The sequence below is a fragment of the Monomorium pharaonis genome, chromosome 10, assembly GCF_013373865.1.
Source record: "Monomorium pharaonis isolate MP-MQ-018 chromosome 10, ASM1337386v2, whole genome shotgun sequence".
Taxonomy (NCBI): domain Eukaryota; kingdom Metazoa; phylum Arthropoda; class Insecta; order Hymenoptera; family Formicidae; genus Monomorium; species Monomorium pharaonis.
Genome location: NC_050476.1, coordinates 15694361 through 15714636, shown reverse-complemented (window position 1 = coordinate 15714636; position 20276 = coordinate 15694361). Strand labels below are relative to the sequence as shown.

Below are 20276 nucleotides of genomic sequence, written 5' to 3'. Positions count from 1 at the left end.
TTCATCCCAGGTAGCAAGCTCACGTCATTTTGACGTACCAAAATGGTCATTTACTGACTATTCTTGACGTCACGAAATGACGCCCTTATGACGTTAAAATGACGGTCGAATGTCACAAATTCCTGACGTCATGAAATGTACCGTATTTTGACATCATGAAATGTACCGTATTTTGACGTCATGGAATGACGTGAACAATATGTTGTCAAAAAGATCTGTAAAAGATATCCTGTTTCTGAAAATAATAACATAAAGAGACTTTTAAAAGATAACATACCCAGTGAAAAACGATAATGAATTCGACATCAATTCGACGTCGAATCGACATCGAAATGATGATTTTGACGTCGAATCGATATCGATTCGATGTACTATTTCTCACTGGGTATAATGTCAGAATGTTAACCAATGCGTCGTTTTTTGAGAACAGAAAGATATCATGAAACTGATATCTAAAAGATTTCTTAAATCGGATATCTTTAAACTGCAACTAAAAAAAAATAAAATAAAATAAAAATTTTATTTTTTTAAAATAATTTTTATCAACAGCACATACTAAATTTAGGACAAATTTTTATTAATTAATTAAATTTAAATTATATTATTTTATTTTGTTCTTACTTGCCGCTGGTAGGTTTGAACCCGGGACTTTAGGATTAACCTTTTACTCTAGCTGCTACGCCAATTTGACTCATCGATATGGGTACTTGTTATTGTGTGCTTTCCAGCAAGACACAGTGTAACACAGTGTCCACTAGTGTAAGCGAGACACACTGACATGTTCTTTCTCACACTAATGGACACTGTGTTACACTGTGTCTTGCTGGAAAGCACACATTGTCTACATATACCTATATGTTATAAACTGACGCAATTATATTATTTTTTATAAAAACAATTAAATTTTGCAAAACATATTAAAAATAAATAGCATTAAATTATTTATTTATTAATTTTATTGTTAAATTTATTTTTTTCCATAACCTTAATAATAAAGGAATAACATTTTCAAGAAACTTAAATGAAATTCTTCAATGAGATATCTCAAAGACCGCTCTTAGTAGACGTCTCTGATAAATGTTACCATTTTGACATCATTTCCAAGATATCTAATGTTTTCTTAAAAAACGAATATATTAATTAAAACGTTTGGTGGTCCACCGTTTTCTTTAATATTACAGAAAAAATGCTTCCGAATGGCCTTGTTGTATAACTCTCTAGAAAAATTTAATTGTTATATTTAATATTTAATTGCACGCGTCATTCAGGTTTTTTGATGAGATGAACCACCAAACGTTTTAATTACGAAATTAGCGACCACCAAACGATTACGCGTCGAATAATCCTTCGCGAAGTAAATTTGCTTGAAAAATCAAATGGTTCTAGGGAGTTATACAGCAAAGCCATTGGGAAGCATTTTTTTTGTAATATTAAAGAAATAAACGGTGGACCACCAAACGTTTTAATTAATATATTCGTGACCACCAAACGATTTTACATCCAATAACGCCTTTGAAAGTGAAATTGTATGAAAAATAATCCCAGCAAACACAGAACATAGCAGCAACATTGCGGCAATGTTATAACATTGTAGCAAAATCACAGCAATATTACAACATTGCCGCAATGTTACTGCAATGTTCTGTGTTTGCTGGGAATATTTGTTTGGGGAAATTTGCATGATGCTACTCCTCAAAAACTTTTTTCTAATTTCTACGAAAACGGTTGACTACTAAACGTTTTCGTTAGTTTATTCGTGACCATGAAACGATTTTACATCTGATGACGCCTTTAAAAGTGAATTTGTATCATAATTAATATTCATTTGGGGAATTTCCAGTATTACCAAAACTAGAGATACTCAAAAACGGTTTTTTCTAATTTCTACGAAAACGGTTGACCACCAAACGATTTCATTAGCATATTCGTGACCACCAAACGATTCCGAATCGAATGAGCTACTTGAAATTAAAATTGGTGCAAAAATAAACAATGTCGGGCTAACTTCACACCCAAATTTTATTTTTGATATTACAAGAGAACGGCTAACCACCAAACGATGGGACTGGACCACCAAACACCACCAAACAACCACCAAACGATCAATTGATGAAAATTGTTAAAGCTGAAGTTGGCTGGCTAACTTCACAGAGGTAAAATGAACGCAGCGTTGGAAATTCTCAATACTACCAACTTAACCTTTTCTCCCTGGAAGCTATTTTTGAACGCACCCATTACCAGAGACTCATCGTCGCTGTGTTTGTGAACGCGTCATTTCGATGACGTAATGATGTGTGCCGTGGCAAATTCTTTATAAGGAGTGATAGCATTAAGTTGCGATCTAACCTCCACGATTGTTGCTCTCCCCAAGTCTATTAAAGCGTGGTACTGTGTCCCAATTGGGAATTGGGACAGAAATCCACTGGGCGGAAGAAGAAGAAGAAAAAGAAGTAGTGATAGCGCCAAAGGGAACGCAGCCCTGTTACAAGTAGTGAACGATGAGGCTTGTAGGGAGGTTATTTTACTTGTTCTTCGTGTTTGCCGGCTCAAATGCCGGCGGCCCGATTCTAGTTTTGCTTGACAATCTCGCTATCAAGGAAACACATTCGATATTCTTCAAGATGTTGCAGGGTATCTTGTATTTGATATATTTTCTCTAATTGTCATTCGAATCATTGTGCATTAGCAATTGTCTTAGCACCATTTTTGACGTCTGTTGTACGTCGTAAACGTTAAATGCGCGTGTGGAATATAAACTACGTCCTAGGACATTAATTATTACTTATAAATATTTGTTTCATATTTTTTGATTTACATTTAAAAATTTTTTGGAAGTGTAAAATATTGATCAATGTTCAATCTTCTCGATAAACCTGTACTATTTATTATACAAATTGAGTGTTTTTCGGTACTTGAAAAATTAATTTGGTAACTGTTTAGTTTAACTTGCAACTTGAATTAACTTAAATTTTGATAAAAATATGGCCAAAAATGATATAAACATTTCTTATAAGATAACTCACTAATTTTAATGCAATAAGTATGAAGTTATTTTTGTAACATTTATAATGTCTAATTATGCAGTTTAACTACAAAGATATTATTTTATCTGTTTTATATATACATGCTTTACCCAGATAGCACAAAATAATTATAAAATATTTATAAAATATTTTTATGTCTGAGTTTGCCAGGTATAAAAAAAGTTATAAATATTTATGAAAATATTTAAAATAAATATTTATACTATTATTATCAAAGAATTAAAAAATATTTTGAGTTCATATACCATAAATATTTTTCAGTACATTTTGAAAATATATTTTATATATTGTCGATAATAATTTTTGTATTATTTCTAAATGGTTTATGAAAAATAATTACATAATCTTTAAAAAACATAATCTTTAAAAAATATTTTTTGAAAATAAATTTTTAAAATATTTATAAATATTTATGATAATATTCTATGCTATCTCTCGTTAATAAGTGTTCACTATTTTATAGAAGAATTTCCATTTTGATTAAATATTTAAAGTTCATATGAACATGAGGCTATGGGACACAGCACAGACTTTCACATAATGCATAAGAGAGTTAATCAATCAGACAGTTTTATTTCTATCTTGGAGAGGGAAATAGATGACTTTGATTGACTGATTCTCTTATGTGTTATGCATTATGCGTTACACAAAATCTTGTGCTTTGTATTCTTTGATTGGTCTATTTGTAAAAATTTTTTATTTTGATTGGTTAATTAAATGTTTCAAAACTTTTTTTTTTTTTTAATTTAAATGGATCATAGTTGGAAATGCTACTAAAGTTTTTAAATTAGGAAAAATTTTACTATGATACATGGAAGGACTTGGAAATAAAACAGTTGACAAACAATGTTTCAGGTAAAAATTAAATGGTCTTTGTATAAAAGAGAATAAATAATAGTAAATTTAATTTTTCAAGATTATATAACATTTTAGAAAATGGTTTTATATGATTTTTTTATATAGCTCTGATTTTTCATTATCTGGTTAATTTGAGGTTAAATTTAATGTTGATGTTTATCCAATAGAGCTCTCTATAAATAAACCTGATGTTTTATCCAATGGTGCTTTACTCATGGAAAGTCTTATTGGATAAAACATCAGGTTAAGACTGTGTCCATAAATTCGCAATGCTACAGCATGATACATCTTGATAACTCTGTTGCATAATTTAACTGTTCTTAATTTCTGGTTGCATATATTAAATTGTAGTCTGAGTTAATTTTGATCGTTTTTAAATTTAAGTTGTAAGCAGAACTGTTAAGGTTGCTCACAACTTTCAGCATCCCAATTTAAGGGGGCAAAGAATTTTCTTTGAGGGCATAATTAAAATTTAGATGGATCTTATATGAATATATTGAAACATCAAGTAAATATAGTAAATATAAAACAAATGTAATAGTAAATGTAACTATTAATATGTAATAATGATAAAATGTGATAATAATTTAGTATTAATTTATGTATAATAATAATAATAGTAACAATAATGGTAATAAAAGTATGTAATAAATTAATTTGTTAAATGTAATTAAATGTGTTGTGCGCAACCAGAAATTAAGAACAATTAAATTATGCAATGGATGTATTAGAATACATTGTTGCGAATTTAAAAACGCAACTAATGCTACAAGTATGTTGAAACATTTGACTGACTAATCAAAACAAAGAATTTTATGAATCGATTAAAGGATCCTTTGACATGTTTGTAGTGTCAAATTTACCATAATCTAATGGAAATAGGAAATCAGGTTAGTTTAACCACAAGTTAACCAGATAATGAAAAACTAGAGCATAATATGATTTGTCTGGTTATTTTGTATTTATTTTATATATATATTTATATTATTTTGTATAAGTAAAGAGTACTGAAGTAAAGTTATTAAAAAAATTAATAGTTTATGAGATATTTTATTCTAGCATATTTTGACATAAAATTGAATTACTTTGTATTTAAGATACACAAACACACTCATTTCATTGTTTTATAATTAAAATCTTATTTTAGAAATAAACACTTTTGACCCATGTTCGTATGAACATTAATAAAAACTAAAAAAGCGTCTGGCCGAAACATTGTGAGTTTCTTCTTATTAATACATTGTCAGATTAGTCATTATCAAGAATTGTATTATTATTTCTTTATTGCTGACAACTACAAATTCCATTGGAAAAATCTTTTTATTGATAGGAATATATTCTTACAATATTTGTATGTGAGATTAATTACATCCTCCTATATGTAATTTTTATTACTCTTATAATTAAGAAATAATTGAATAAATTTGAAGTAAATTGATAGTAAATGAGATAACTGTGATGTGTATATGTATGTGAATACAATTAAGTGGAGAGAAGGTTCAAAAAATTCAAAACAAGAGATCTTAATGATTGATAAGGTGCTTGTTTTATAATAAGGAAGTTTAGGTGTAGGTTTAGGTTCAAATCCTGACTGGAGTGATATTTTTTGCAACAAGTTTTTTATCAACATTAAAAGATACTTATTCGAAAAAATTATGTTTATTTTTAATGTTTATTAGCATCAGTATTATTACATTAAGTATCTATAATTATATTAAGATATTTTATTTTGGTACAATTAAAAAATTGTGTTTTAAGATTGAAAGTAGTGATATATGGTTTGAAGAACTAGAAAAAAAATAGACATAATTACTAATTAAAAGAAATATACAATAATAATAAGTTAATTCTTTAATCAATAAATGTTTCAAACATAAAGATAAAGTTAAGAACGCTTATTTTCATCTGCAACAAATCTTGGTGCTGAATGTCATTTTACTAAACATATTAATGAATTAAGTAGATAGCCTAACGGTCTGCATCGGATCTTAGTGATGAATATAATTTTTCTATTAATTTAATTCTTAGTTCATATAAGAGCAAAATTAATGTACTAATATTGTTATGTGTTATATTTTTCTATTAATTTAATATTTTTAGCTTTATATAAACTCTGTGACAATTTTGTCAATCTTGAAACCCAATTACAAGCTAAATCTTGTTTCTCAGAAGCATCATTGAAATCTCCTTTTCCCGAAAAATTAATTATTGATCAGTAAAAATTTTATTATCTTTCTCTCTATTTAACCCTTTGAGATGCACAATCAAACTAAAAGAAGAATTGTTACAGTAAATATAGATTTTAGGAGGTAATTATAAGAGGTCACCAATTACGAATCTGATATTAGAATTAGAAAAAAAAGGAATCCACGATGACGAACGCAACAACAAATTTATGGAAGCATGTTTAGATACAGTTTACAAAGAACTGTATTTAGTAGAATACTGCACGTTTACAGAAAATTCTTTGTAAAATTGTTAATTTATGTAAAAATTGTGAATATTGCTAGTAATTATTTGTTTATAACAAAAAAATATCAAAAATTTGGGGAAATTGAGAACAGATTCTGAATCAGCGACCTCGAGAACATAAAGAAACATGGAAAAAACAGTATGTTAGTAAAAAATTTTTTTCAGGAACAAATTTAATTTTTTAAAAAAAGCGATTTTTTAATCTTAATTTGTTTATAATAAAAATATTAATAGAATTGAAAAAAGGAGTAAACACAATTAGCATCTATACCAGTTAGTATTGCATTTATGAAAAAAAAATCAAAGAAATTGATGAATCTTATGAAATACAATAAAAATAAGACAGTAAGATGTATCATATATGATACACTATGACTCAAAGGGTTAATCGAATAAATAAATTTAATTGATACAATTAATGACATTGAATAATAGATATATGTATTTTAAAATTATTACAGATAGTGGTTACGCATTAACTTTCAAGTCAGCTGATGACGCAACTTTGCAACTCTCTAAATATGGCGAGTATTTATATGAACATCTGATCATATTTGCACCGACTGTGGAAGAATTTGGCGGTGCTCTAAATGTAGATGCAATAACGGAGTTTATAGACGGCGGCGGAAATGTTCTGCTTGCTGGCTCCTCGCAATCCGGCGACGCTGTACACGAATTGGCTTCGGAATGTGGCTTAGAAGTAGACGAGGAGGGTTCCACTGTGATCGATCATATGAATTATGACGTTTCTGATAATGGCCAGCATACCACTGTAGTGGCAGATCCGGCGAATCTAATAGATGCTTCAGTTATTGTTGGAAACAAAGACATTCCCCCATTACTATATCAGGGAACTGGATTGATCGCAGATACAGATAATCCTTTAATTTTACGCTTATTGTCAGCATCTACTTCGGCATATACCTATTATCCAGATCAACCAGTCAAAGAATATCCGCATGGTGTTGGTAAAAATACTTTACTAATAGCGGCTCTACAAGCAAGAAATAATGCTCGAGTTCTCTTCTCGGGTTCACTATTTTTCTTTAGTGATGAAGCATTTACCAGCTCTGTTCAAAAAGGACAAGGTAAAAAAATTAAGGTTTTTGTTTAGCAAAGAAAAGAGAAGAAATATTTTTGTATATTGTTTGAAATTTTTAATTCACAATAATCAATTTTTCTAATTAAATATTTTATTCAATGTTGAAAATTTTTATGAAGCTTAAGAGGATGCTAAACTGCCCATCAAACTTGATCGAGATCGATAATGTAGTCATTTGTTTCCTTATTTATAAAAATATTCGCTTCAAAATGCAAATTATGTAGCTTATATGTACAAATGAATGGTATCCCTCAGTTCAGAATAGATTGAAGAATAAGACTATATTCGTCAAATTATGATTAAAGCAGTAAAAAATATTTATTTGTATGATCAAATTTTATTCATCTAAGCTTTTTCACTACAGATTTCTGAAAATTTGATCACACAAATAACTATTTTTTACGGCTTTTAATCGGCTTGTAATTTGACTAATTTAGTCCTATTCCTCAAACTATTCTGAACTGAGAGATACCATTTATTTGTACATATAGCTACATAATTTTTATTTTGAAGCAAATATTTTTATGAACAACAATAAACGAATGATTACATTATTGATCTTGATCAAGTTTGACGGGCAGTTTAGCATCCTCTTAAGAGAATGATAGGCGCAGTTGCCATTTCAGCAAAGAACAATATTGTGCTTTTAGAATGAGCTTAAGAACTTTAGAAAAAAAGTTTTCCGTGTTTAAGGAGATCCTATCTGTTTTATTGACAGAATTGTACAATTTGTTCCAAAATCCTTCTCCAGAATTAAAGTATAGACGATAACAGTGTGCGGAATACATAAACTTTAATTCTGGAAAAGGATTTCTAAATCTATAAAAAAAATACATACAAAATTTTGTTAATGACGTGCCTAAATGACTACATTATCGATCTCGATCAAGTTTGACGAGTAGTTTAGCATCCCCTTAAGGGGATGCTGGACTGCCTCTCAAACTTGATTGGGGTCGATAATGTAGAGTCATTCGTGCACATCATTAATGAGATTTTGTATATATTTCTTTTATAGATTTGGAAATTCCAAAATTAAAGTACACATATTAATATCAATCTGTGAATTGGATTTTATATCAAGAACCAAAATTTTTTTTTATTGCTCTACTTACATCAGAATTTTAAAATTCTGGTGAATCCAACATGGAGAATCGTAAAGTTTCCAAGTTTATTGCTTTTGTTAACATTTGGTGTATAAGGGTTCTTTGGGTTCCTGATTACAAATCTGATTAAAAATATTTAAAACTTAAAATGGCAGATCTAATATAGCATGCTAAATGTTTTTTTTTAAATTCTTTATTATTAATATATATTAGTTTTTAGGAGTTTTTGAGACAATATCTAGATAATATTTAAATGACACCTAGATAGTCGTATATACATAAAGAGGCAGTTTTGAGTCGTAAAATAATGCAGATGTGACGAATTGCGGTGTCGTCGCTCTTTACGCAGCACACTATAGGATGTTTATTTTAATACGAACCACTTTACTCTAAATCCGAGTGAATTCTAAAATGTTCCAACTATAATAAACATTTATATTGTTTTTACAACACATGTGATCCATAGAACAGAAAAATGAGGTTTGTATAGGTTGCATGTGATGGGCAAAAATTGACCCTTTTTTAACACCCTCTATAATATAAATTAATAAGTTAAACACTAATGTAAGGTTTGTAGTTATTACCCTATACATTCCTGAATTAAAATTATTATTCAAATATACAAAATTAAAAATTTTGGTTCGCCATGTTGGATTTGCCATTTTGAATTTTAAAATTCTGATGTCAGATTTGTAATCAGTAACCCCCAAAAACCCCTGGATTACAATTATCACATTAATATTACGTAATGTTCGTTCTGACATAAATTTTTCCTATAAAAAAAAGCATTTTTTTGTTAATTAACAATATAAATAATTTTATAAATAATTCATGAATATAACATGCACTTTAGTGTTAATAAAGATATTGATGAGATCAAAATCCACCAAAAAACAAAAATTCAGGTTTTAGTTCAGGTTTCCTAAATAATTAAAAAAGTAATTTGAAATAAGTGGAATTCCAGAGTCTCGTTGTGACTCAAAGGATTAATTTAATATATTGTCGTGAACAAAGTTCCAATCACATTGCTAAAGCAAAGTTTTGTAGTACGATTACTCTCTAGTAATAAACACTTACGTTCGTTGATCAATTACTACTTGTAAATGTTCTCATATGTTTATGCACCTCTTAATAATATCCTGCGGAATTTCGTCAAAGCGCTTCTCCTAATTTATCAATTAGTATTCAAAAGTATAGACTTTCAGCTTTTTATTGTTTTTTTTTGTTTTTGTTTTTGTTTAGAACTGTACGTTGATCTATTCACGAGTAATAAGCGATGAAAGTCAAAATGACTAATTTTTCTTAAAATCTCAATAACTCGGTCAAAAAAATTGCATAGCAATGAATAACCACTGAAAATAAAGGGAGAAGATTTAATTACAAGATACAAATAACAAAAATTCTCTATGATTTTTTTCACGCGAAATCCAGCGCAGTAAAGCCGCATTAAAAAATTTTATTTTAATGGGTTAAGCTTTATCATTGTACCATGTTGATAAAAAAGAAGATAACTGAAATCGCCAAAAAGCATTTGAAAGAAGAAGTTTCAAGCTCTAAAACTTTTGGATTTTGTTCCCGCGATAATTTTTCCAACGGTTTGAAAATAGCCTAAATTTTTAGTAGACAAAAGCGTTTCCTTATTTGGCAAACAAATTTATTGAGATTGGATTTCTATATACTTTCTGCAGATCCTTTATGCTTTTATTTTTGTGCGATAAAGGCTACATTCTCTTTGACACCCGCAGCACTGTGGGCATTATTTCATCTTTATTATCAGATATTAAACAAGGACAAATAATAGCCGCGTTCAGCAGACACAACTGTTGAGTGAGCGCTCAGTGATTCTTTAATATGATTGGTTAATACCTTTAGATCTAACCTATCATATTAAAGAATCACTGATCGCTCACTCAACAGTTGTGTCTGCTGACCGCGGCCAATGCTTACAAGCGCTGTTAGTGCCAAAAGGAACGCAGTCGTAGTAGAATGTAATGACATTGGTATTTCGTAAGTTGTATGTATGTATTGTAAATTGTATGTGTATAAGTCACTGTTTAATTGGTAAAACTAATTTTAATATCTTAATCTAAAATACAAAAACAAAAGACATTAAATATTTTTTTAATGTTTGAGTTTGCATACTAATTGAACTAGTTAGTATTAAAAATTAAAAATTGATAAAATAAAGTTTTTATAAGATTAACATAAAATTAAAGTAATCATAACATAAGTTCACAAAAAAGTATGTTATGCTAGAGTCGAAACCATGCTATTCTAATGTATTTTGACCTGCTAAACACAAATTTGAAGTAAAAAATGGGGATTGATCATATTTCTGAGAAAAATCAGAAAAACTTTAGGGTTAAAGCAGTTATTCTGTTTTGAGAACGGGTAAACCCGGTAAAAATGCATATTTTCACTTTCAACTGTCATGTATTGTCAAAAGGTGAGGACTGGGTCAAAAGATCAGTACTGGGAAACCCTGTCTGAGTTACGTATTTTTGGATGTAACTGACGTGTATCATTGAGAGGAAAATGCATTTAAAAGAAGCGGCTTTATTTTGAGAATTTAAACTTATTGGACATTAATCCAAAGTCTAAAGGAATGGTTTTTCTGTTTTTTATGATACACGACTTATATTGGTTTGCGTTTTTATACACGTTTGTCTTGAAATGACCTGTGTAACGGATTTCTAAGTCGTTTCTTTTCTTTTGGTTGGGTTTCTCTCTTCAACATCCAACAGTAGTCTGCCATATTAACATCCCACTCCCTTAATACCAGTGTTCAAATTTTTTTATATTTTGGTGAAATAATCTTTTACCATGCTCCTCACTGAAATCTCTAAGGTTTTCTGGAAATTTATCAAGATGTGAATCAAGAAAGTGCAGCTTTAAATTCATTAAACAATCTAAGTTTTGGTAGTTCTTTATCATATTTTCTACAATGCTTCTGTAGTCTTGATTTTTTAGTATTGTCCAAAAATTTTGTTGTTACATTTTTAAAGATCAGCCAGGCTGCCTTTTCTGCTCTTTCTATCTACCTTCCTTCAATTTAGCATCAGATACATCACAAATACTTGTCCCGAATATACTGTGATGTTGCAGTTCCGCTGCAGCGTCGCAGCGGTCCTCCGCTGTCACAAGACCTGAGTTCGTGCTCGAGAGAATGGCCGGGAGGTGCAAGGAGCGTGTCGCGATCCTTGGCGGGTCATGTTAGCGATATTAATTGCGTTTTCTAACTATACTTTATTTTCTGTATTACACGAATCGAGCACCTCACTTGTTGAAAACAACGAGGGACGTTTGCAGAGGAATTCGACATTGGCGGAGCGAAACGAAGAATAACAGGACAGGGCCGTTGGATGAAAAGACTACAGCGGGAGATTGAGATGCTCGGGTATAAGCCGCGGAAAGAGCAGCACAACAGGAAACTCGGCGAGGTATCGCAGCGAAAAGCCGACAAGTCAAGCAACTGCGGAGGACTCTCCAGCTCTAGCAAACCCGTATCGGACCCGGAGAGACCGGACGAACCGAAAGGCCGTGGGCAAGGGAGAAGGATTAAGGGCCCCGCAATCAAAGGACGCCTCGCGAAATTGGGTCGCAAATGTCGTTATTAGCGAGCTGTCGCGAGATGGAAGTGTGCGTCTGGCGCTTAACCTTGGCGTTACGTCCCGCGGATCTCTTGACAAAATCCCGAGGGGCGTTCGAGGGAACGTCCATCTTCTTTCCCCTCTTGTATCGTTTTTTGCTCCGCGTCACGTTTTCGTGTGGCGGAACGTAATTAGCGTGACAATACAAAGCATTGCCCTTCTTTAAAGCTTTAATGAATTGTTTTATTAAACCAAGTTTAATATGCAGGGGAGGAATAGTAATTTTGGAAGGCTCGACAAGTGGTTGATTTACTATGTTCTGTGAACCAGATTTGAAAGACGATCTTGATGGCCACACTTCTCTTTTGTAGTGATTCTCTCTATCTCTACTATCAAGCGTACATAGATAACATGGATATTTAGTAAAGCCAGATTGCTGTTTTAGTATAATATCCTAGTGCACTCCTGCGTGCCTCCGCTGGCTTTGTTACCGCAAAGGACTAGACTGGACGAATATTCTACACATCCTTTTTTAGGACAATTGTAATCAAGGCTAGTACTAATCTTTTGACCCAATGATCATTTTTTAATGATACATGACGGTTGAAAATATGCGTTTTTTACCGGGTTTACCTGTTCTGAAAACGAAATAATTGCTATAATCTTGGCTTTAGATCTTAAGTTAGTATTCAGCAACCTCCTTGGCAGCAAGTTTTTGATGATACTATTACCAAGAATTTGAACATCGGTATCAAGGGAGATGGGACGTTAATATGATGGCAGATGGCAGAACTGCTGGATGTTGAAGAGAGAAATCCAGCCAAAATGAAAGAAACGATATCAGAAATCCGTTACACAGGACATTTTGAACAAACGTGTGCGAAAGCGCAAACCAATATAAGCTCCGTATAAAAAAAAAAAAAAATGGAAAAATCCTTCCTTTAGACTTTAGATTAGCGTCCAATAAGTTTAAATTTTCAAAATAAAGCTTTTTATTTACGTTTCTTTCTCAATGATACACGTCAATTACATCTGTATCTCAGACCGGGTTTCCCAGTACTAATCTTTTGACCCAATGATCATCTTTTAACGATACATGACGATTGAAAATATGCGTTTTTTACCGGATTTACCTGTTCTGAAAACGAAATAATTGCTATAATCTTGGCTTTAGATCTTAAGTTAGTATTCAGCAAGTTAATTTGCAAATTAATTTGCAAGTTAATGGTGCATGGCAGTTGAAGCTGGAAAAATATGGTTTTGACCAGTTTTTCTGGTTTTTCTCAGAAATATGATCAGCGACCCTTATTTTTTACTTTATATTTGTATTAGCAGGTCAAAATACATGAGAATAGAATGATCTCGATCACAGCATAACATACTTTTTTTGTGAACCTGTGGTAATCGTTTCAAAATTGATGAATTTGTCGGCGCGCAGTTTGCATCTGCTGGTGATTTTAACCTTAAATTTTATAACAAATCTTGATAACATCCAGTGCCAGCTTGTAATGACAACATTTAATGTATATTTCTGATTTTATTATTTAAGCCAGTAACAAAAATCTCTGTTAAAGTAAAATATCTTAAATTAAGCTTTTTTTGTAAAAAAAAAAGAAAGTGTTTTTGTCTTTTGTAATTTCTAATTCTTAATTAATGGTTTTATAAGTAAATTTTTTATTTAATTTTTGAAAAATATTTGTAAGACTTAAAAAAATTTATTGCTTTATTAGGTGGTCAGAGATACGAGAAGTCTGGTAATCAAATGGTGGCCAAGGCCATGGCGCAATGGGTGTTTAAGGAAAACGGCGTCATACGCGTATCATCCGTTCATCATCATCGGGTCGGAGAAACACAGCCGCCGGCTGCGTATACGATTATGGACAATGTTGTGTACTCAATTGAGATTGAGTGGCTGTCTCATGGCAAGTGGGTGCCCTACGAGACAAACGATTTGCAGCTGGAGTTTGTGCGAATCGATCCGTTCGTGCGTATGACTATGAAACCAGTAGGAAATGGCCGTTACGAGGGCAGGTTTAAGATCCCTGACGTATATGGAGTATACCAATTCAAGGTGGATTATACACGTATCGGGCTAACGCATCTTTATAGTACCACACAGGTCTCTGTACGCCCGCTGCAGCATACGCAATACGAGCGCTTTATACCGAGCGCTTTTCCCTACTACATCAGTGCGTTTTCTATGATGGCCGGTGTGTTCCTTTTCTCTCTTGTGCTATTACATTACAAAGAAGATACAAAACCGAAATCCGAATAACGTTCCGACGTTTACGAATGTTGTTTGATTTTGTGTTCTTTTTTAAAGATGGCAGTATCATTTTTTTGTTTTTCAATAAGTGTGATATAAGAGAACTCAAAAGTAAAGAAATAAATTTTTAATATTTAATATTTAACGTTACATTATACATTTTTGTGCATGTGATTTCCAGTAATTCATTGCTGATTAATAGAGCATTCTAGACAACGTAATGTTACCTAAAAAATTGCATTCCTACTTATAAAATACGTACTTATAAGATTTTATAAAGGTTTTTTAAATTAAAAAAAATCAAGGATAGAGTTTCATGCAGTTTATGTTTACGTTTTATCCCACATTTTTTCAAGAAATAGAGCACTGTATATAAACCATTGTAGCAGATTGTATGTAAGATTGTATTAAGAGATATTTGGAACAAATAAACGATGAAAATTATTCGCCTTAACTTAATTTTATTTATGAGTCATATAGTTTTCTTGAATTGTAATTATATTTGGCGCATTTTTAGCATATTTTGAAATATATTTAGTACATAATTAGAATTTTATTTATAATCTATACAGGATGATTCAAAATAACTACTTATTATTTAACAGAAATTTGTAACTATATTTGTAATTATATATATTTTAAAATGTTTTTTGGCAAAAATTTGTTTAAAACTTAACAGTTGTCAAGTTATAAAAAAGAGAATCTATTGTTGTATTCTGACATTACTTAAGCACACGGGACGGTAGCGCTTGCATTCTCGTTTACGCGTGAAAGAATAACAGAAATAGAACTGAGAAACTCTATATTTGAGAACGGGTACAAGAACTGTCCTGATTTTACGTGCACGTCCGCAAAGGAAGTCGGAAATTCGGAAAAACATTTATTTTACATCCTCTTTAGAAATAGGGAAAGCTTCACACGAAACTCCGCGATTGCTTTAGTTCTGACGCTCAGGCCGATGTGAAAAGGGTGCAACACTGTCTCTTTAAAATTGTCTTAACAATTAGAGCTCGGAAAACTTTCTACGTCACGGACTCCACTAATTCCGGATTCCTTCCCTATCCTGAGCGCGGCCTCTCCTGGGCCCAATTCGTTCTACAGAAGACGAGGAAGATCTTTCTCCTAGAGGGTTTCTCTTGAAAGAGTTGGTAAAACTCTCTAATCCTCCTTAGGATAGCTTCTCTCACTTCCTTTTGTAGAATTGATTTCTTCTCTACTGCAATTGCCCTGGACGAGTCTTCTTTTGCGTTTCTTCTTCGAACAAGAGCGAGGAAAACTCATCGTGGAGTCCAGCGATCACAGATTCCAGATTCCGGCCCCGGTAGCATACGGTTGCATACGGGGAGCGGATGAAGAACTAAGAGCAAGAACCAATCATATACTGAGCACTCACTTGGGAGGAATAATGGCGTCGGTGAGAACGGGTGTGAATTTGGAAGCTCCGAAGTAAGGAGTAGTGAAGTGATAATGGAGGTGAGAGGGAGAGTAGGAAAGTGAAAATTTAGGTAGAAGAGGACGAGTGGTGGTCGGGCGATTGGAGGGAAGCAGGAGGACGGCGGTAAAGGAAAGATATGAAAAGATATTGTGGTGGAGTTTTGGAGATAAGAGAAACGAATATGGAGTTAAGTAGCCGTGGAGAAGAAGAGGACAGTGAGAGGGCGCTGAGAAGAAAGGAAAAGTCGGTTGGCAGGAGATGAAGACGGAAACGAGGAAGATGACGAGAAGAGGAGAGATGGCGCGGATGGAGAAGATGGTGGAAAACGGGTTGGCAGGAGTGAGGCGGCAGACGGTAGCGAGCTTTGGGAACGCAGATTCTCACAGCACGTGGTCCGTCGAAAGGAGAAGATAGCCGACGCAGAAACAGTAATAGCAGAGTGAGAGAAAGCAGATGAGGTGAAAATAGAGGCAGAGATGAAATTTAATCATGAGGAGAAGAGAATGGGATAATGAAGGAGATGGAAAAGGACAGAGTGAAGGAAGAAAGTGCAGTCGAGAGGAGGATAGAAGAGACTGGAAGAGAATTAAGAAAACAGAGTGAAAATGCCAAAAGGGTTGAAAGAGGTTAGGGAAAGATTTAGAAGTCTGGAGGCGAGACTGGAGAGGTGGCAGACGGGAGAAGAGGACTTGGATCCAGACAAGAAAGAAAAGAGGGGAAGAAAGGTATGGAGAAGCGGCCAGGGAGAAAGAAGAGGAAGCAGAGGGGAAGAAAAAGACGTTCGGATGGCGACAAGCGGAGAAGAGGCGGAAAGGGAACAAGGAGCAAAGAAAGTCAGGGTAGAGAGGGAGCGGAGTGGAGAGACTGGTGGGGGGGGGGAGGAAGTAGAGACAAGGAGGAGAAGAAAAGGATGGGGGAGAGAGCGGAGAGGGTAGAAGAGGCAAAGGATGAGAGAGAGAGAGGAAATGCTGAATTAGAAGGGAGGAGGAAGACAGGAAGAGACGGCAAGGAGGAGGGAGGAAGTGACAGGGAGGAGGAGGGGGAAGAGGAGGATAGGCGGATTGCAAGAAGGAAAATAAGAGTTGTTTTTGGTTATAGGTAGGAGTTAAAAAGGAGGTGATAATAAGGAACAGAAACTGGAGAGAGGAGAGACAGAGGGTAGAGGAGGAGGCAGAGGATGACGGAGCCAGAAGAATTGGAGTTCGGGAGAGGACAGTTAGATGGAATGAGAGGGGAGCAGAGAGGAATTAACTTGGAAGCAGCAGTGAAGGCATTTGGAGAAGGAAGCGAGAGGGGATGGAGGAAATGGAGGAGAGGGAAGAAGAGGAGGATAAGGAAGGGGAGAGAGGGAGAAAGAGGTATAGAAGAGCCGCGGAGGGGAGGAGGGGTATACGTCTGTAAGGCTGCCCAATGGCCAGGTTGGTAGGAGGGGATTAGACATGTAATATATTATAATGAGATATTGATAGGGAAGAAGTTGGGGGACAGGTGGACTTCCGCTTCGTTTACAATTGTGATTGTCTTATTGTATATTTCGTTCCTGTTTTGTATTATATATTTTATATATGTTATATCTTTATATGTACGGCTGATATGTAGAGGAGTATGAATGTATGGATAAGAAGTGTAAAGGGTTTGGTGAACCCTTGAAAACACTCTGGTAACCCCGAAAGGGAAATCGGAATAAACTTCTATTCTACTGAGCACTCACTTATTCTTTAATATCTTTAATATGATGTGAACCCCTCGTCTCTAAAAAAACTATCCAAGTTGTCGCCTTGGCATTTGCCCACAGAAAACTATGATTTGAAAACTGTGGAAGTCTTCTTGACTAAAATAACAATTTGCCACTTTCGACAAAGTTCAAGTCTTTCTGAAAGGCTTTTTCGTTTTAGGCCGAGAGCTAGTGACATAAATTTTTGGCCAATCATCACCTTTTATTTTAAGTCTTATTACTATTTGGATACCATAAATAACGAAAATATAGGTTTAGTAGGGTACACGTGGTTCAGAGCTTGACAAGAATGAATGAAAGTTGTAAAAAATGGAAGTACTATTGACTAATATCAGTACGGCTGAAATTTTGATTGCTAATAATGTATAGAATAAAATACGCGGTTCAAAGTGGGTCTGACACTTATGCTTGTTTTCACCATTAGTGATATTAATCTAGGTTTACCTAAACGTCAATTAAAATGAACGTTGGTTTGAGCTCAGTTTAAATGTAATTGTATTCCACCAACTCTTGAGAGGCGTCGTTTAAGTGAACTTATACTCTATGCAATAAAACTTTTTTAATATTTTTTAACAACCTGTGAAATTGGTCCATTATGGGCGTAAATTTATGAAATGATGCATACAAGTTGATCGTCCGTTCTTTTAGCAGTGAGAAAGATCGCGAAAATTGAATTTTGTAAATTTAAAAATGAGTAATCCTAAAAAAAGAGGAACAAATTTTTCAAATAATGAGAAATACTTATTAATTGAATTAGTATTAAAATATAAAGATGTAGTAGAGAATAAAAAGACTGATGCAGTATTTGCCAAAGAAAAAATAAAGTGTTGGAACAAGATTTGTAAAAAAATTAATAGCGAATCAAATATATTTCGTGATGCAGTAATATTGAAAAATTGTTGGGAAAATTAAAAAAAAAAGAATTCGAAAATACTATGCTGAAGAAAGAAGCAAATTATATAAAACAGGTAAGTTTGTCTATCATAACTTATATCCTTTTGAGAATCAAATTAATAAATATCATATATGCTACATACCAGATTAATATTATAATTTTATAAATTACCCAGATAGCCAAATAAAGGCAACGTGTTGTTATTTTGCTGTCACTTATTCCCTATTAATTTTATCAAACTAAAGCCAAGGTGTTTCCTCAAACTGTCTGTCGTTCTGACATCATGTAAAATTCTACATTAGAATTCAACAAACTGACGGCAAGTTGTCAACATGCATGCACAATTGCTGTCAATGTAACAAGTTTATTATTCCTCAATGCATGCACTTATAATTTTATAAACTCATGAAGGTTATTTGCTCTCCTGATGTTAACTTTGTTCCATGTTAAATTACAATGACAGCAAATTGTGGGCAAGTTCACAACATGCAGTGCATTAATTTAATTGCCCGATATGCTTAATCTCGCTTGGCTATCTGGGTATCAGATTACTATATCAAGATAAATTATTTATTATAACAAAATGTAAAATTAGTATTATATTTTTTGCTATAGGAGGTGGATCACATGAAAGTCAGTATGACCCTATAATGGAAAAGATTCACGATATAATAAAACCTTCAGTTGATGGTTTAACTAATGTATTTGATAATGATAATATAGGTGAATTTTAAATTCTAAATGGAAAACGCATTGTTAGTGCTTAATAATTAAAATACTTATAATTATACCTATTATACCTATTATACCTATTATATACTTCTGATTTGCTTAAACTATATGCATATTATTTTTTTGTTTAGAAAATAATCAAAATTCATATTGTGAAAATGAATTAGAAGATAATAATACTCAAGGTAACACTGTACCGGTAGAATACTTATTTGAGGAGATACCTTCATCTGATACAGAAGATTCTGTACTAAAGGTTTATAATTGTAATTTTTCAGTTGAATAATATATTTTATTTTATAATTAAATATTTTTTAAATTAGTATGTAAATACAATCCAAGAGACACCAGAAATATCACAGTACACAGAATCATTTCCTGCCTTGGCAAGCATTAAAAAAAGGAAATTAGATGATATGAAAATAGATATATTTAATAAAAACACGGCATTTAAACAAAACGGTCAAAAAAATAAGCAACATTAATTTACAGGTATGTTAAAAATAATAAAATAATAAAATAAGTAATAAAACATGACTCTCCATATTTCTTTATTAATATGTTTTGATGTTACAACATAAATTCTTTTTTTTCCAGTTCCAAAATACAAAGAATTTTAATAAAAATTGTAATGTACCTGAAGAAAAAAGTGGTCCTTCTAAACCTAAACTCAAGTAAACAGGTAATTTGTATATTATATAATATATAAAATATATGTAATAATATATAAAATATATGTTCAAGGTAAGACAACAAAAACTTTGTCTTATTTATTTTGTAATCTACTAATTTGGAAATTACATAATGCAGCATTTACATAATACGGCGTGGTCTCGCTCCGCACATACTTGGCGCGAAACACTACCGTGTCTTTTGATATTTATATTAATTAATTTATTATTACTTTATAGTTACAAGATATTGGAATTAATTGCAATACATCCTCAGAAGAAAATGAATGTACTGATAATTTTAGTATTACACAAAGAGAAAGGTAACATTCTATTTATTATTATGTTAGTATTATATATTTATAATAACTAT

General features: G+C 32.4%; 2 protein-coding genes and 1 long non-coding RNA gene across 3 annotated transcripts; 2 read left to right on the top strand and 1 right to left on the bottom strand.

The window, feature by feature from the left end:
• The first annotated feature begins 2294 nt into the window (after positions 1-2294).
• Positions 2295-14879, top strand: LOC105828286 (dolichyl-diphosphooligosaccharide--protein glycosyltransferase 48 kDa subunit). The gene is made up of 3 exons (XM_012666536.3): positions 2295-2631; positions 6836-7462; positions 13900-14879. Exons 1-3 carry the CDS (start codon positions 2499-2501, stop codon positions 14442-14444), a joined length of 1305 nt encoding a protein of 434 aa, XP_012521990.1. The 5' UTR covers positions 2295-2498; the 3' UTR covers positions 14445-14879.
• LOC114254086 lies at positions 8573-10483 on the bottom strand. Its single transcript, XR_003625482.2, has 2 exons — positions 10068-10483; positions 8573-9931 (listed from the first exon to the last, which is right to left on the bottom strand). It is a non-coding gene; the product is annotated as an uncharacterized LOC114254086 (long non-coding RNA).
• Positions 14880-19040: 4161 nt separating the features above from the next.
• Positions 19041-19807, top strand: LOC118647782. Its single transcript, XM_036293279.1, has 3 exons — positions 19041-19223; positions 19364-19488; positions 19556-19807. Exons 1-3 carry the CDS (start codon positions 19151-19153, stop codon positions 19715-19717), a joined length of 360 nt encoding a protein of 119 aa, XP_036149172.1. The 5' UTR covers positions 19041-19150; the 3' UTR covers positions 19718-19807.
• Positions 19808-20276: the final 469 nt, after the last annotated feature.

Excerpts from the sequence above, each read along its gene's own strand:
- LOC118647782 (XM_036293279.1), top strand. The coding sequence starts at position 19,151 with ATGGAAAAGATTCACGATATAATAAAACCTTCAGTTGATGGTTTAACT. Across the intron at positions 19,224-19,363 it reads ATTTGATAATGATAATATAG|AAAATAATCAAAATTCATAT; the intron begins GTGAATTTTAAA and ends TTTTTTGTTTAG. Across the intron at positions 19,489-19,555 it reads CAGAAGATTCTGTACTAAAG|TATGTAAATACAATCCAAGA; the intron begins GTTTATAATTGT and ends TTTTTAAATTAG.
- LOC105828286 (XM_012666536.3), top strand. The coding sequence starts at position 2,499 with ATGAGGCTTGTAGGGAGGTTATTTTACTTGTTCTTCGTGTTTGCCGGC. Across the intron at positions 2,632-6,835 it reads ATTCTTCAAGATGTTGCAGG|ATAGTGGTTACGCATTAACT; the intron begins GTATCTTGTATT and ends AAATTATTACAG. Across the intron at positions 7,463-13,899 it reads CTCTGTTCAAAAAGGACAAG|GTGGTCAGAGATACGAGAAG; the intron begins GTAAAAAAATTA and ends TTGCTTTATTAG.